Source organism: Pimephales promelas, chromosome 17 (assembly GCF_988280905.1).
Source record: "Pimephales promelas chromosome 17, fPimPro1.hap1.1, whole genome shotgun sequence".
In the NCBI taxonomy this organism is placed as follows: domain Eukaryota; kingdom Metazoa; phylum Chordata; class Actinopteri; order Cypriniformes; family Leuciscidae; genus Pimephales; species Pimephales promelas.
In genome coordinates this window covers 26,546,039-26,563,555 of record NC_142785.1, presented here as the reverse complement: position 1 = coordinate 26,563,555, position 17,517 = coordinate 26,546,039, and the positions used below count along the sequence as shown (strand labels likewise).

The following is a 17,517-nucleotide window of genomic DNA, read 5'->3' as shown; positions in this document are numbered from 1 at the left end:
ATGCATCCTTGCTGCATGAAAGTAAATATTTTTTCTTAAATAGTGTAAATATAAAACCTATATCATATTTCTAAATACAGTCTGAACTAACTTAATATAAAATTGTAATTTTATCTGATTCTTGTTTAATATTATCTGACCCACAGTGTAAGTGATATAACACCACCCTTTAACAGTTGTACAAATCACTGTAAATTGCTTTAGTATATAAACCAAAATACAACAGAGAGCTGTTCTAACTCAGTGTAAAAATCCATTCCACCTGCACTATATTCAGACCCACCATGCGGAGGCAGTTTAAAGCGGAAAGAAATGGCACAGGCAATCTACACCATCTCATCTCCTGAATCACCACATCCATCCTCCATCAGTCTTTCTCCCCGGACCGTTCCATCAGACACTCCCCCCCCCATCCCTCTATCTGCCTCCTACCATCCTTCCTTCATGTTGCCCTTGTGATGCAAGGCTGGGCAGTGGGCCCAGGGGGTATTTTTCATCCTGAGAGCAGCCATATTGTTTTACTCAAATTTATGCCCTGCAACGTCTGCTTCCCTATGGTTGGATTTGTGGCCGTGAGGACACGCCGGTGGCCAGCGGAGCCGTCATGGAGGACAGAGCTATGCCTTTCCCCCATTCAATCGTCTCTGCGAGTCTCACCTTCCCCTCTCTATTAGTCTAATTGGGCCCACTGAGCCAAATGGAGCCCGCACCAGCGACAGCCAATCTCCATGAAGAATGAATAAAACATGGCCCTCCCCACCATCCCCTAAAACACACATCTTTATCATCCTGTTCCATTGATAATGAATGGACGGTACCAAGTGATTGACGGAGAGATACTTTAAAAGGGAAGATGAAGTAGGGTGTGATGTCATGAAGGTATTAGGGAGAGTGAAACTTGAGAAACGTGAGCACACAGACACTTACCATTAGGAATGAGGATGCCGCCCAACATGGTGCCAAAAACAATGCAAAGAGTGATGCTCTTGAAACGAAGGGGTGGCATATACCCACCTGCGGCGAAGGTGCCATCCTTTTGCTGGAAAACAGAGACAAACAGAGCACCTTCACTAGAAGCTACTAAATTCCAGACATGCATGTAGTTCTCAAAGCCTCTGTTATGGTTGAACAAGTAAAATGCATGTAAGGGTATTGGGTTTGGCATGCAAGCTTCATAAACCCCCCTCTGCTCAGTTGTCAAAACGGCAGATTTAACGACAGCATAAAACCCTTTGCCCGACCGCGAATCCAGCCGTGATTTGAGCTGATTCAGCGTGGCAGAGATGGTGAGACAGCGAGCTGAAATCTTGGCTGCTTTATGGAGGAGATCTGGACCTGTTCTCATCAATCCAGCCCCTTTTATTTCCTCTCGAATCTCTCAGTGCCCCAGCAGTCTGCTGTCCGTGGAGGCTGGATCTCTGGTGTCTGAGTAGTGGAAGGAGACTCGAGGAATCTCAAGGGATCCATACCGAGGGACAGAGCATGCAAAATGCATGCTGACTGAGACCAGACTTGGGGTCTGACATCAGCCCTGCGTAAATCTGTTAGACTCAATGAAGTCTTTATGGAGTCCATTAAATTTAGCAAAATACTTTTGCAGCTGGTGCAGTTTATGTGCATCAGTAAGGAGGAGACACCTGAGTTTGTCCAGACGGTGCAAGGTAAAGAATTGTAAATGTGGGCCAAGAATTTTGGCATTTTTAAAAAAAGGGGATACATATTGAGGGTTAATTTGGTGTGGATAAAATGGGGTGTCTTTGTTAATATGTCCAACCAGTCACAATACACATCCCTTTTAACAGTTCTTTCTCAATTCTCCTTCAAAATAGGTCAAAACAAATTTACAGAAAGCAGGAAAACAATGAAGTGCTGGGGTTAGAAAAGGGGTCATCAAACTGGGGTCTGGGGAGGGTTGGGTATTTGAATTTTAAAGATTTCGAATCCAATTCCAATTTAGATCGTCAACTAAAACTAACAAAAATGATTTCTGTTAAATGAAAATAAGCTTAAATAAAATAAAATGTAAACATTAGTTGAAAGATTTCAACTAAACGAAAATAAGAAATGTTTCCTTGGCAATAAACTGAAATTGAAGCACTAAAATGATAAATAACTAAACAACTGAAATAAAAAATAAATTAAATAGCCATATTTAAAAAAATTCAAAATGACAAACTAAAATTTTTAAAACATTTAACTAAAATTTACATTTTTAGTTAAGCTTTTATTTTTATATGTTTAGTTAATAAAAAAAATGAATAAAATTATAATAAAAACTAAAACCCACAAGGGGGTTAAGTATAAGTTTAATTAGATAAATAAATTCATTAAAATAATAAATAAAGTAATTAAATAAAAGTAATTATTTTACATAATAAACCAAATTTTACAAAATAGAACATTTCCATATAATATTATAAATGTATATATAATATTACATTATACAACACATTATATTTTAGAGTATACTTTTTTTGTTATTCATGAAAGTAAATTGCTGTCTTTATGTTTTAGGAAGGTGGTCGGTCACAAGGGAAACGTCATTTTGAGGAGGTCCATGGCATCAAAAAAATAAAAATAAAAATAATAAACCTGTCTATGTAAGACTGTTACCTGCTGCTCGAAAAGCATTGTGTTGATGGCCTGTCTGCAGGGCAGGATCATCATGGGGAAGCCCACAGCCACAGACATCATAAAGCCCACACGGATCATCTCCGTTACCAGGTTCGATGGAAAGTTCATCAGGACGTTCCCAGCAATGTTGTCTGTGAAGCTCACATAACCGAAGAACCCCACCTGGAGGAACAGGGTATGAAGTACAGTTAATCATTCGATTTGAGACTTATGAAAGACAAATTTGCATAACAGACAGAACAAAAAACAAGAAACAGCATTCAGTAGTGATCCAACGAAAAATTAGGCAAAATTAATGTAGTGTAGGACTTTTGTTCATCAGGATTAGATTGGAGAGGACATTTTTTACATTAAAATCATCTTGCATCATGTGTGAGAAATTATTTTGTGATATATTAATGATCATGTTGGCACAGTCCTAGCTTCACTGCAGTTTTTCCATTTAAAAAGATGAATCGTCATACTGAAGTAATGTTTGTTTGGAGGCAAGAAAGGAGAAGAATTCTGTTACATTGACTTTCCACTTCAGTGTGTGAAGTGTATAATTTCATATGGGGTCACTTGATCCTTCTTGAAATGATCAGGACTAAAACTTCTTATGGCATTATAAAGAAGCAGCCTAACAGAGATCCATGTCTCTTTCTGTGTCTCTTTGATGACCTCACAACCCCTCCTGACTGTGCAATGATATTGTTTTTATGCAATGAAAAATAGCGAGCTGCTTTTCAAAGGTCTTTAAAGCCTATCAGCCCCCTGAAGGCCCTCTCTACAGAGAAACAAAGCAGTGCTTTCCCTCCTTTCCCGACCTTGCTGGCCTTGATCTATCCGCAGAGGAAAAGGTTCCCTTCAGTAGCAACACCAGGCAGAAGTCCTTGAGTCTGCCACAAAACTCCCTCTCTATTCTATTCCACAAACCCTCCCCTGAATCAATTCAGCTTTTGTTCAAAGAGAAAAAAGCAAAAAGATGATGAAATATAAAAGCAGAATACAAAGAACACAGTAAAAAAAAAAAAATCACGAGCAATATTATCTCTCAAGGTAACGTTTATACTTTAGCTTTCAGAGAAGAGAATAGGGAGCAGAAACATTCTGACGATGTCTTAAAACACATTCCACACAAAGTGGCCCTGAAAATATTTATGAAGGAATAAAAGAGACAAGGCATTTGATGTTGATGGAGCATGTCATAGTATGAGGGTTATAGAGGAACGTGCCAGTGGGTCTGACCCCATCGTCCGAGTTCTTTCTCTTCCTCTAAGCTCCAAATGGGAATTGGAAGGATTTTCCAGGGTATCAGCGTGAACCCAAACCCCACAAAAGGGGAAGGGCAATCACCTGTAGGGGACGGATATGGATCTAAAAGCAAGAACGTGAGCCGACAGCAACTCTACCATTCTTGAATCCTAATTTCTTTCCTGTGTCTGAGGGCACAGGTTCCCAGGAGCCAATAAGGACAGAGCAGCAAATGTTACAAGTTTATATAATTGCTAGTCTGTATAAACAAAAATGCATGCTATACACTACCGTTCAAATGTTTGGGGTCAGTAAGATTTTATGTTTTTGAAATCTGCTCACTAAGGCTGCATTTATTTGATCAAAAACACAGTAAAACAGTAATAATTGTGAAATATTAAAAATGTTCTATTTTAATATATTTGAAGAGTCTCATGATTTAACAGAAATTCTTCTAATATGCTGATTTGCTGCTTAAAGAAGATTTCATATTATTATCAATGTAGAAACTGTTCTGCCACTTAATATTTTTGTGGAAAACATGATATATTTTTCAGGATAAAAGTTGTAACTAATCGATACCCTTTCAAATGACTGAAAAACATATGACACGACTATCCGATGTGTATGATGTTTTACTGATTCCTAATGTTATTTATGAAATAAGATTATAATAAGTATGGAATAGGGCACTTCTCATTTGTCAGAAAATGAATAAGCTGTTTAGTTAATCACTCCAGAAAAGGTTAAAACAGAAGAAAAGGCTCAAATACAAAAACAAAATGGCTATTGTTTTGGCCTCACACACTTACTGTGATGTAGAAGGTGGTGACCACGTTGAGGGAAGAGGTGAATATTGTGCTCATTCTCTTCACCGAGGGCTCATCCAGGCTGTCATAAGTGGGTAATACTTGCCTATGGATGAAAAAAACCTTTTTAAATACATCAGGTTCAAAATGCATACGTTGAAGTGGGTCAATACAAGTTAAGACTGACATACTGTTGATTACCACAGACAAAAATTCAGTTGGAAATCATATTTTTCTATTAGGTTTATATTAACGTTTATATTAGCTCTTTCCAAAATGTCCATTATTTGAACTGTAAAGACGTCTAAATCGTTATTTAACAGTGCTCCAGGTGGAAGAACATTTGGTTGTGCATAACTGATGTAATTATTGTGTGTGAATTTTTACAAATTATAATTTTTTTTTCGTCTTTGCAAATATCATGTCAATCTTATGGGGTCTACAAGTTTTAAATGGACTGATGATTTTTTTTTTTTAATGTTTTTACAAAATGAGGTAATCTACAGCACGTCACTGATAAATTCTTGCATCAAACCCAAAGCATTCCTTTAAAAAGAAAAATCACAAAACTAAAGGACACATTATTATAACAGATGCACAATTTTTGCAATGTCAGATTTATAGTAACGTTATGACAAAATACAACAAATATAACATTATGTGAAATCACATAAATGCTTATTTATGGGTTAACTCAAACTGACCAGTCACAGTATAATCATCATTATTTAGCATAAGGACATACTGAACTGTGCATTTGAGCTCTAGAGACATAAACATGCAAGAGAGCAAGGAAAGCAGGAATTTAATATAGAAAGGCCATCACTTATTTCAGACATACAAAAGACAAAATGGGGGGAGGGTGGGAAGGAGGGAGAGCCGAATTGGATGAAACGAGCACTGATAAAGGGTTCAGTATCACAGAGAAACAAAAAAACAGCTACAAAAAGAGCAGGAAAAAAATCTGTCTGTCATCAGGACAACTAATAAAACCAGACGCCAGCAAAACATTAAATGGGGAATTTACAACGGCTATATATTATCGACAAGTGCTAGTCAGACTTTAGCATGTTATAAAATTTCCTGGCAGTATGGGCTTTTGTTCGGGCTCTCTTGCTCTCAGCCCACTCACAGCTCTTGTAGACACAGTCGGAGCCCATTCCTGCTTTTATTGGGATATACAGTACCACGTTCTGGGCTTTTTAAGCCAACGCCTGATCTCACACCAAAGGCCAGTCTGTCTCATAGCAGGAACCCACTTGCAATAAAAACCAGAGAAGGAGGAGAGAGAGACATCTATGTAGACTTACACATTTTATGTGTATTTTTTTCACGTATTCATTACAGTATTTGCAACACAGCAGTGTTATGATATTGGTCAAACATTCCCTTTTTTTGATAGGAGAAATTAATACTTTTTACTCAACAAGGATGCATTAAAGCAGCACTATGTAGTTTTTTTTTTTTTTACCTTAACTGAATAACTTCTGAGTTACTGCAATGGTTATATGACTATTTTCGGGTTGAATGTTGGGCGTTTATCAAGTGACAGTAAAGACATTTATAAATGTTAAAAAAAAATTCTATTTAAAATAAATGCTGTTTTTGTTTTACTTTCTATTCATCAGAGAATCCTAAAATTTTAACCTAAAATAGTAAGCATCACAACTGTTTTCAACATTGATAATAATGTTTCTCCAGCACTAAATCAGCATATTACAATGATTACTTAATGATCATGTGACTAATTCAGCTTTGCCATCGCAATAATAATTCTGTTTTAAAATATATTAAAATAGAAAACAGTTTTTACTTATTTATTGCAAATAAATGAATGCTTGGTGAGCATAAGAGATTTCTTTCAAAAACATTTAAAATCTTACCGACCCCAAACTTTTGAAAATGAATCAATGTTGTCTCGTCATTGTAAAATTTGCATTCTGTATAGTCTCGAGGAAGACAAAAAACGTGATCTAAATGTGGCATAATTGAGAATTAGTGTTTTGAGGCCAGTAAATGCTTCCTTTGTTTCTCCTTAGAAATACTTATTAACTGACACCACTTAGAAGCCAATGGTTGATTCTCATATACTGACAAAAAACCAGTCACATAGAGTCTCATGACAACAAGATGTGCAACACGTGATGCGCAATTTACCCAGAACCTAAATCTAAAATCTGACTTTATTTTTTAAAAATGCAAGCCCTGTTTTTTTCCTTCAGGAATGCAAATACAGTTATATAATTTCCTTCAGTGTAAGTTTTAATCTCTCAAGTCCTTCCAATCCTTCCAAATGCTTTTTCACAATATCTTTCATGTTGCCAATATAGTTCAAATTGAATTGAGAGAGAGTGAGAGAAGGAAATAAAAGGGGGGCATATGTTACTAGCATGGCCAATCAATTGCTTTTACATCCATGGCATGGACACAAACTGGAATTCAGACATATAACTATAGAATTATATAGATTTGTAGAATTCAGTGTCATAAGAAAGAGAGAAAAGACCCCAGAAAAGCCATTTGATTAAATTTCAGTGTGTGTGAAGGGGGAAGATCAGTGATGCCACAGTCCCACTGCAATTTCTCAACACCTCTACCAACTGTTGACACAGTAATTACTTTGTAATACTACTAAAATGATTCCGTCATAACACCTAAAGCTGTGAATCTGTGTCTTGATGCTGTGTAAGCTGACATGACAATTTTATGATAGGAATAACACTATTATGGTGTTTACATATTACAGAGGTATTTGCACATTAAGCAGGAGCCGTATAAGGCCACCAGTGGACCCAGAATGCTTCTCTTCAATAAACAGTATCTGTTCTGGAAGTCAAAAGAGCAAACAAGTCAACTTTTCTCTAATGATTTAATTTGGCATCAAACAGAGCTTGCACTAAATGTGCTAAAGTAATAAATGTAAATGGATGGATAAATGTAGGCGATGACAGGAACTGTTTGTGGTCGGATCAGAGGTCATGTAGCACTGTCTCGCTCTTCTAATGATCGGGGGTGTAAGTGGCATTGTATGTCAATGCTGGCCAAGAAGTCACAGCCAAATATCACTCATCACCCTTCAGAGAAAGAGAGAGAGTGTGTGTGTGTAAAGGGAGAGTTACAGTCAGCCTCAAGAACCACATTACCTCATCCACACCAGAATCCAACACTGACACCTCCTCCACCCCAACACCCTTACTCTCAAACACACACACACACACACACACACACACGATTTGTACTGGCATCCGCACACTTAGACACCTCAATTCTATTCACATCCATTCACATCCACACAAACATGTGCTATGTTAAAGATAACAGAAGGAACCTTATATGTATAGGCCTATATGTATGTGTGATTTGCATTTCTATAAAGTAACTTTTTTCACGAATTGCTGTTTTTGTCTGTGCTTTTTTTTTATCTCAAAAACATTTACAAAATTTGGCAGAACCCAAACTTTTGAACAGTAATGTTTAAATATAAACATTTATATGTAGTAATATCATTACATTAATGTAGTTTTTTTACATCCCTGGATGATAACCATGTGTACTGGATGTTGCTAGTTGATAACCATGTGTATTGTAGAGATTTTATTCAGTATAATGTGGATATAGAAAAACTACAATAATGATCTGCACAATAAAAAAGAGAAGGAACTGGGAGTGGAAGATGAATGGACATAGCGTGGTGAATGGTGTTAATGTTGTGAAACATTAAAAACAGAAAGTGAGTGAGTAAATGAGTCAGTGAGTGAGTGAGTAAGTCCCTGCCCAAGCTTGAGAATACCTGATCGGGTAAACACTGAGATTACACACCCCCCTTTCATGGTTAGTATATTTGAGCTAGCTGAAAAGAAAGAATAGAGACATGAAATTAGTTCAAGACAGAGAAAAATAATGTGAATTATTATCGATAGGCATAAACACAGGACAAATGTCTCCCAGCATTATCAAACCAGCTGTAACAATGTTAATTACGATCACAACATTAGTTAATGGTACTCCCACAACATATCAGAGTTTCAACATAATACAAACAAAGACTGTGTCAGTGCACCGGTCACGGTGAACTCCTTATGGAAAAACTATGAAAAACTCATCATTTATGCTTGTATCAAACTGCACTTACAGTTCAACTGTATGCGGATCTGTCAAGATGTCAACTGACCGAAAATATTAAGACGGCCTTGTGGGTCTTTTATTCCAAAGAAAACCGAAGCTATTCAAACATGTTCATGGTAAGCAATAGTTCACTCACAACTGAAAAGCATTCTGCCATTATTCACTCACTCGTTGTTACAAACCTGTATGACTTTCTTCCTTTTTTTTTTCATTTGCAGATGTGCGAAAGATTTAAAAACTTAACTGTTGGTCTTTTCCTCAATGAAAGACATAATATCATACAGATTTGGAACGACATGATGGCGATTAAATGATGACAGATTTTTCCTTTTTGGTTCAACTATGCCTTTAAGGAACAGAGTTAGTGTTAAGAATAGGGTAAAAACAGTATGCAGAACAAGGCAATCCACGCAGATTAGAGCCACACAATTTCTCAGATATTTGATAAAGAATATAGTAATGATAAGCTAAGCAGCTTCAAAGGTCCATTTTCTCAAAGCAAACTCTTGTGTTAGATGCATCGACTCTTGAATGTTCTTTTGCACCATTAAAATGGAGCCTAACTGGCGACAGAGAGGACGGAAGAGGCAGTGCGAGGATCGGGGAGTACTTACGACTGACAGGCAAATGCCATGCCACAGATAGGGATGCAGCGAAAGACGCCCTCCCACCGAACGTAAATGACCTTGCTCAGCCACTGGCCAGTGAGGAGGCCGTGTTTGAAGGAGGAGAGCACCATCTGTGGTGGAGGGGAGAGCAGGAGGGTTACAGAACATCCCAGAAAGAAGGGAGGGTGGGGAAGATGAGGAGGGCAGTGATGATGCTGCGATTAAACCCTTGAACTGAATACAAAGAGTTCATGGAGAAAGTTAAAGTTAAAGACTTCACCCCAAAATTTAAATTCTGTCACCTTTTACTCACCCTCATGTCGTTTCAAACCAGTATGATGTTATTTTGGAACACAAAATGAGAAATGATGGACACTTTGGCTTTTACATTTTAAAGGTTAAAAAAGTGATTGATAACTATTTTTCAAGTATTTTAAAACTACAATACTCAAAAAGCTTCTTATGCTCAACAAAGCTACATTTATTGGATCAAAAATACAGTAAAAGCAGAAATATTGTGGAATAGTATTGCAATTTGTTTTCTATTTTAATATATTTTAGAATGTCATTTATTCCTGTGATGGAAAAACTGAATTTTTAGCAGCAATTACTCGGGTAACATTTCCTATTATTTTCAAGTTCATATTTTTGTGGTAACCGTGATACATTTTCATTCACAATAACATTTATTTGAAAAATAATTTTTAAAAAGCCCTTTATTATCACTTTTGGTCAATTTAATGCATCCTTGATGAATAAAAGTATTCATTTCTTTTTAAAAATACCTTACTGACCCCAAACTGCTTGTCACACAAAGCTATCACACGGGTTCATAACAGCGCATTAGTTGTGTGGACCACTTTTATGGTTTTTCCATCGTTTTAGAAGCTTGAAAACATCAAAACAGCGCAGACTTATTCCTTTTATCATGGAAGAAAGAAAGTAATCAGATTTAGAACAATATTATGGTGAGTAAATCATTACAGAATTTTCATTTTTGAGTGAGCTATTCTTTAAGGGGAGAAACAAAAAAAATGTATTGAAACAACTAAAGGTGCAACAAATTGTACGGATCAAAACACACATGACTTTCAATACGAGTTCATCTCTTAAGAACAGGAAAACGTTCTACTTTCATGCAGAACAGTCTTGAAGGATAAAATCTGATTGCTGCACACGTTTGCAGAAAACATTCGCAGCAACTTTCAAAATCAAGAGCGCCAGCCCGTGTAACCATCAGGATCACCACCAATCCCAAACCTATCAGATCCGCTTAACCAGTCAGAGTGTATAATTCAAGCGGGAATATATCAGGGGACTCTGGGTATTACCAAAGAGTCAAGACAACTCTGACGACCCACAATTCATGAATTCTGCCTCGAACGCACTAACCTCTCACACACAAATAAAGACACAAACAAAAATACCCGGAACCAGACAGCGCCGACAAACAGAGCTTTGGATTGGATGAAGGTGGACAGAGGAGGAAGGGGGTTTTGGGTAATGTAGCTGAATCCATGACCATGGCAGTGGAGTGGTCCGTTCTCTGGGGCAGATTACTTACGGGTGGCAGCAGAAGGTGGTGGCGATTATTGGCAGACACTGTATGACACCCTTGAAGCGCCACAGATGGACTTGCTCCACCCAGGAGCCACTGATTATTCCGTAACGCAGAGACGACAAGACTATCTATAGGCCGGAGCATCAGATGGTCAGTCAGAAGTCAGCATCAGGAATGGGGGCGGGGCAGAGGTTGAGATGGGGGCAGAGGGAAGACACATAATTGGTTAAATGCTAGACTAATAAATTAGGTTGGGGGGATACACCGTGGAGCTGGATAAAAGGTATTTAAACTGTTGAGGTGATTACACTGTGATGCAATAGACTAGAAAACTCCAGGAACATCCATGTTTGCAATATCAGTGTTACAGACCATTTTGCAAGATGTAAACAACACTGGTCCAGAAGCACTTCCTGTTTCAGTTTTTTAACACTACATAAAAGCTGGGATAAAATACAACCAACAGAACATTTAAAACTGAATCAAAAAGTTAAACAAACATCTTTAAGATGTTTTCTTTACATGTGAAATAAAGAAAACAGTTACAAACTGAAACAGGAAGTGTTTCTGGACCAGTGTTGTTTACAGCTTGCAAAATGGTCTATAAAATATTCAGATTACATAAATTTGGGTCAAAAATTTTGATATCAGGACCTTTAGTAACCATTAGTGCTTCTATGTTGTGAGGAAAATACCTTTTTGTCATTTTATTATAACAAATGAAATTATCAACACTTTTCAAGTGAAATCCTGCGTAAAACCTGAACCTGAACTTCAATGGAAGAAAGAACACCTGACCATATTTACAAAAAGGTTGATCAATACACATTTATGATCAATAAAATAATTTATCATCAATATTATATTTACTTACTGACCTATAATGCAGAATCTTCTCCATATCTTTCTTATTCATTTTAAGATAGTTTGTTTTACATTTCTCAAAAGTATACGTACAGGTTAAATTACAGAATTTCAATATGATCACAGCAATTATACACTGTATATAACTCGAAACTTTTTACATTGAATGTTCATCGAATTTGATTTAAAAACTGTTCTCAACCGGTTGTATAATGTTCTGGGACGGCTGACTTTAGTACTTTAAGAGCTTATGCTTCACTTTTAAGCTTCCAAAAAATCCACAGGTATTGAAGTCCTGCTGCCATGGTGATGCATACTCACATTGTATTCACTAAAATCAGCCAATTGCCACATTGAACTTCTCAAAAGAAACAGACATTTTTAATAAAAAAAAAAAAAAGCTATAAATGAATTTCACACATACTTAATACAATACATCATTAAAGTGACTTTCAAAAACATTTCCTTAAAGCAACCATAATAAGCAGCTGTAATTTGAAGTTCTTACACTTTACAATCCTTTTTATGATTTTTATGACAAATCAAGACAAATCAAAATAACTCCTTTACTTCCTCTTGTCAATTCATATATACACACTCACCTAAAGGATTATAAGGAACACCATACTAATACTGTGTTTGACCCCCTTACGCCTTCAAAACTGCTTTAATTCTACGTGGCATTGATTCAACAAGGTGCTGAAAGCATTCTTTAGAAATGTTGGCCCATATTGATTGGAAAGCATCTTGCAGTTGATGGAGATTTGTGGGATGCACATCCAGGGCACAAAGCTCCCGTTCCACCACATCCCAAAGATGCTCTATTGGGTTGAGACCTGGTGACTGTGGGGGCCATTTTAGTACAGTGAACTCATTGTCATGTTCAAGAAATGTTCTTTGTGACATGGTGCATTATCCTGCTGGAAGTAGCCATCAGAGGATGGGTACATGGTGGCCATAAAGGGATGGACATGGTCAGAAACAATGCTCAGGTAGGCTGTGGCATTTAAACAACGCACAATTGGCACTAAGTGGCCTAAATTGTGCCAAGAAAACATCCCCCACACCATTGGGTAAGGCATGGCATCATTGCACAGTGGTAAGGAATGATGGATCCATGTTCTCATTCTGTTTACACCAAATTCTGACTCTCCCATCTGAATGTCTCAACAGAAATCGAGACTCATCAGACCAGACAACATTTTTCCAGTCTTCAACTGTCCAATTTTGGTGAGCTCTTGCAAATTGTAGCCTCTTTTTCCTATTTGTAGTGGAGATGAGTCGTACCCGGTGGGGTCTTCTGCTGTTGTAGCCCATCCGCCTCAAGGTTGTGCGTGTTGTGGCTTCACAAATGCTTTGCTGCATACCTCGGTTGTAACGAGTGGTTATTTCAGTCAAAGTTGCTCTTCTATCAGCTTGAATCATTCGGCCCATTCTCCTCCGACCGCTAGCATCAACAAGGCATTTTCGCCCACAGGACTGCCACATACTGGATGTTTTTCCTTTTTCACACCATTCTTTGTAAACCCTAGAAATGGTTGTGCGTGAAAATCCCAGTAACTGAGCAGATTGTGAAATACTCAGACCGGCCCATCTGGCACCAACAACCATGCCACGCTCAAAATGGCTTAAATCACCTTTCTTTCCCATTCTGACATTCAGTTTGGAGTTCAGGAGATTGTCTTGACCAGGACCACACCCCTAAATGCATTGAAGTAACTGCCATGTGATTGGTTGATTAGATAATTGCATTAATGAGAAATTGAACAGGTGTTCCTAATAATCCTTTAGGTGAGTGAAATATATATATATATATATATATATATATATATTTATTTATTTATTCTGATGAGATCTGATATTACATTTGACAGGGTTGGAGTTTGGAACGGTGGAAAGGGGAACGACTCACCGTGAACATGAAGAGTGTGTAGAAGATCAGTGCCATGGCTGAGAATGACTGGATGGATGACATCATGTTTCTCTGCAAGCTGAGAGGTAGTACGACTAACAGCGAGACTGAGATCAGTAACACGATACGGAAGCTACGTGTCACCTGAAAAAGCAAAAGGAAAAGCAGTTACTGGCAATAGTCAGGGCAACCAAACCGTAAATATATATAAAATGAAATTACTAGTGATGGACCGATATTATGTTTTTTGATGGCAAATGGCGATATCTTAGAGAGCAGGGTGGTCGAAGGCCAATATAAGGTTGATATATCATTCGACCAGTAGTAAGATATATTCATGGCCAGTAATATTTCTCAATTCACCTGGTGTGATAACATGTGATAAAAAAAACATTTTCACACAGAAACTGTGATCTAATCTACTCTAGAGTTATAAAAAGTCTATGAAGTGTTCTCTTTTTATTAGCTCAGCACTTTTTATAGATAGTGGCCTTTGAATTTATCATTACATTGATTGTGAACAAGGGCAATGATCAGTTCAGAGAACGTCGTATCAACAATTGATTGATTTTGAAAAAGCAACAGGAGTTTAACTAATTTTAGTAGAAAGGTTATTTCTTACCTGCAGCCCAAGTAGCTGAGCAAAGAAGTTGGACCCCAGATCTGCGATGACAACATAGAAAGCAATGCATGTCCCCAGCATGAGTCCAATCATGCTGAAAAGAGAGAGAATATAAGTAGAAAATACAAATAATTAGACCTTACTTCATTTATGAGGCTGAAGCTAAAAAAGTTAAATCTCCACAAAAGCATCTTACCTCAATTCCACAAGTGCTTTGCCTGGTTTTCCATAAGCATGAAAAGCTGGAAAGGAAGAGATAGAGAGAAAAAGTTTGGCAAATTTCAAAACCAAAATCAAAAAATGATGTTTCTTCCAAAAGTGTCTTGTAAAAGTAATTTTATTTTTATTATTATTATTATTTTTCTCCCCTTATGACAATAAATGTTGTACAAACACTGCTGTGTCAGGAGATCTTTCAATCTGCGTTAGCGATGATGAGTTGTAGGTTTAGCTTTTGTGAAACTATATCAATTAAAAGGCCTATTTTGTTTGATTCACTTGCATTGATAAAGTTAGGTATTTTCTTTTAGTTGCCATTTCAAACTTTGTAAATGCATTTCATTTCATGATAGTTTAATAATCTCCTAATTTTCAGCAAAGAAGTAAATTAAGTAAAATAAAAGCCTAAATTCAATCAGTTCATCATATAAAACGATCGAGTGAGTCTCTACAGGAAATTTGGACTAAACCACTCATATGGATTTGTTTTACAATCTCTTAATGAACCTTTAGAAGTGTCAAAGTGCTAGTTGCATAATTGTTTATGGAGGGACAGAACGCTCTTTTCTCATCAAAAAGATCTTCATCTGTGTTTCTGAAGATGAACAAAAGTCTTATGGGTTTGGAACCACATGAGGGTGAGTAATTAATGACAGAATTTTTGAATGAATGAACTATCCCTTTAACTGAATTATTCCACAGTAATCCACACGTAGGAAATTCTAAAACATTGTTATTTGGTAAATGATGGAAAATGAATGCAACCTCTGTGTGTTTGTTGTTTTTGTTCACTCTCACCTAGTCCAGCATAAGTCCTGCGTTTGGTGTTACTGGCTGAGTGGACTAGAAACATGCAGGACTGGTGGGTCATCCACGAACAGAAGAACAACAACAACGTGCCCAATACAATTCCGCACTGCAGAGAAAATGAAAAAGACAAATTTCTATAATAGATAGATGATAGATGAACACAGTCCCAGATGTTTAAAATCAAATTAACATGGTTACACTGATTCCTGTACTGATACAAAATAGTGTGGACAAACTAAAATTGCAGCTTATCAATTTCTGATTCGCTCAGCTTACAGATTATTAACCAGCAAAGTTGTGTGTAAACCACAGTAAGTGCATTTGGCAGACCTAATCAAATGGAATCCTCCTATCAGCAAACAAAACTGCACAGCACAATTTTCCATAACCCCTTTAACCATGCGTTTACCTGTTTGAAACAGAAGGGCATCGTCAAGACACTCACACCCACAATGCTGTTTACAACGTTCATGATCAGACCCGAATTTGAAGCAGTCATTTTTGGCTCTCGGACAGCTGAGATCTCTAATGTCCAGACGGGTACGTGTGGTGATTCTACACTGCCTTAAGGTTTAATTAAGATAAGTGGGTTGACACAGATGTCCTTTAACTGTTCGCTATGATGCTCTGTGGAGACACAGAAGAAAACAGAGACATCAGCATTATCACATTCACCCTTACTGAATTTGAGAGATTAAATAAATTCCTTACTTATTCAGAATTCATTTTTATCCTGTATGGCAGAAGAATAATATGCAAACAGTTTCTTAAACAGTAATCAATGCAAATCAAAGCATATATATATATATATATATATATATATACACAAATGTTATACTAATAAACTAATATACTTTAATAAATTATATACTCTATACTAATAAAACAACTCTATACAAATAATCTCTGAAATCTAGAAAAGATGTTAAAATTTAGAAGAGATTCCCTTCCATGCTAAAGGAAAGCAGATCATCACATTATGACACCTGGAATACTTTGAATAAATGTTTCTATTGTTGGTCTACAGACAAGTTCAACTAACCTGATTCCTTGAAAACATTAACAATGGCATATATCTAATTGCTGCACTGATTACAAACAGCAAGTGTAATTGTCAAATGTGTTTTTGGTTTGCTTGCCATATGGCAACAGTTGTGTTGTCAGAAGCACTTTGAGTATCTTTAAGCAACTCATAGAACATGTTGATTGGTTATTTTTGTAGGAAGATTTTTTTGGGGGGTCAGTTTACAATAAAATGACAAATGGCAGAATGTCTGCATAGAGTATACACAAAAAATATGCAGTATTTGCGTTTATCTTAAATCAGTGGAGAAAATAAACACTTCAGTCTAGCAGATTAATAATTAAGAGTTCACGTGACAGTTTGTATAACACTGAGGGAATACTATAACGTTACAGTAACACATAGTTGTTCTATAGGAACGATATATCTAATTTACCAATTTAATATGCTATTTATCTTGCAAAAATTAACATTTCTCATAACTAACCACATTAACAGTCCAGAAAGTTTCCCATCACAGGACTGAGGATGCTATAAAAAAGCTTGTTTACATACCACGTCCACACTTTTCCAATCAGTCATTCATTTCTATGTCACCATCGGTCCATAACTGTTTTAAAACAAATATGAAAAAACGTCCGGTGATATTTATGCCGTCTGTATAAAGTTAAAAGGGAGTCAGCAAATATTTAGAAACATATTTCCCGAAATAGGCACAAAAAAAGTTGTTTCCACAATCTGTTACCAGGAAGTACCGTACGCGCAGTGTGGCGTTCCCAAAGACACTAGTGCGCCTTGCTGCCTCCGGTGGCCAGGAGTGGAGGTACATGTTGCCTACAGCGTAAGTCAGATTCACTTTCATTTGACAAATATAACTGAAATTGTAAATTGACGGTTTGTTCGTTTGGTTTTTAAAAGTAACCAACACCTGCAATATCTCTGAGTCCCGCAATGCTTTACTTTGACACGCGGTGTGTAGGTTTTATGCATGCAGAGATCACATCAATGGCTCTGTCTGTCAACAGCACCTACACAGACGAAACACGGTGTTGTTTCATTTGGACAGAGATTTGGGCAGGAAAGGGAAACAGGAACT

At 37.0% G+C, this 17,517-nt stretch overlaps 1 protein-coding gene across 3 annotated transcripts in view; it reads right to left on the bottom strand.

Annotated features, from left to right (window-relative positions):
• slc38a10 (solute carrier family 38 member 10) overlaps positions 1-17,202 on the bottom strand; it is a 30,865-nt gene extending 13,663 nt beyond the window's left edge. For 2 of the 3 annotated variants that reach the window (XM_039665164.2, XM_089122297.1), the window contains exons 1-10: positions 16,977-17,202; positions 15,807-16,024; positions 15,386-15,503; positions 14,565-14,610; positions 14,369-14,462; positions 13,747-13,890; positions 10,974-11,098; positions 4,680-4,782; positions 2,614-2,796; positions 928-1,039 (exon numbers count right to left, since the gene is read on the bottom strand). In XM_039665164.2, the coding sequence (XP_039521098.2) occupies positions 928-1,039; positions 2,614-2,796; positions 4,680-4,782; positions 10,974-11,098; positions 13,747-13,890; positions 14,369-14,462; positions 14,565-14,610; positions 15,386-15,503; positions 15,807-15,896 (1,015 nt within the window). In that variant the 5' untranslated portion in view covers positions 15,897-16,024; positions 16,977-17,202. Of the gene's footprint in view, positions 1-927; positions 1,040-2,613; positions 2,797-4,679; positions 4,783-9,415; positions 9,541-10,973; positions 11,099-13,746; positions 13,891-14,368; positions 14,463-14,564; positions 14,611-15,385; positions 15,504-15,806; positions 16,025-16,976 lie in introns of all 3 variants that reach the window. The other variant, XM_039665166.2, reaches the window with a different exon arrangement.
• Between the last annotated feature and the right edge of the window lie 315 nt (positions 17,203-17,517).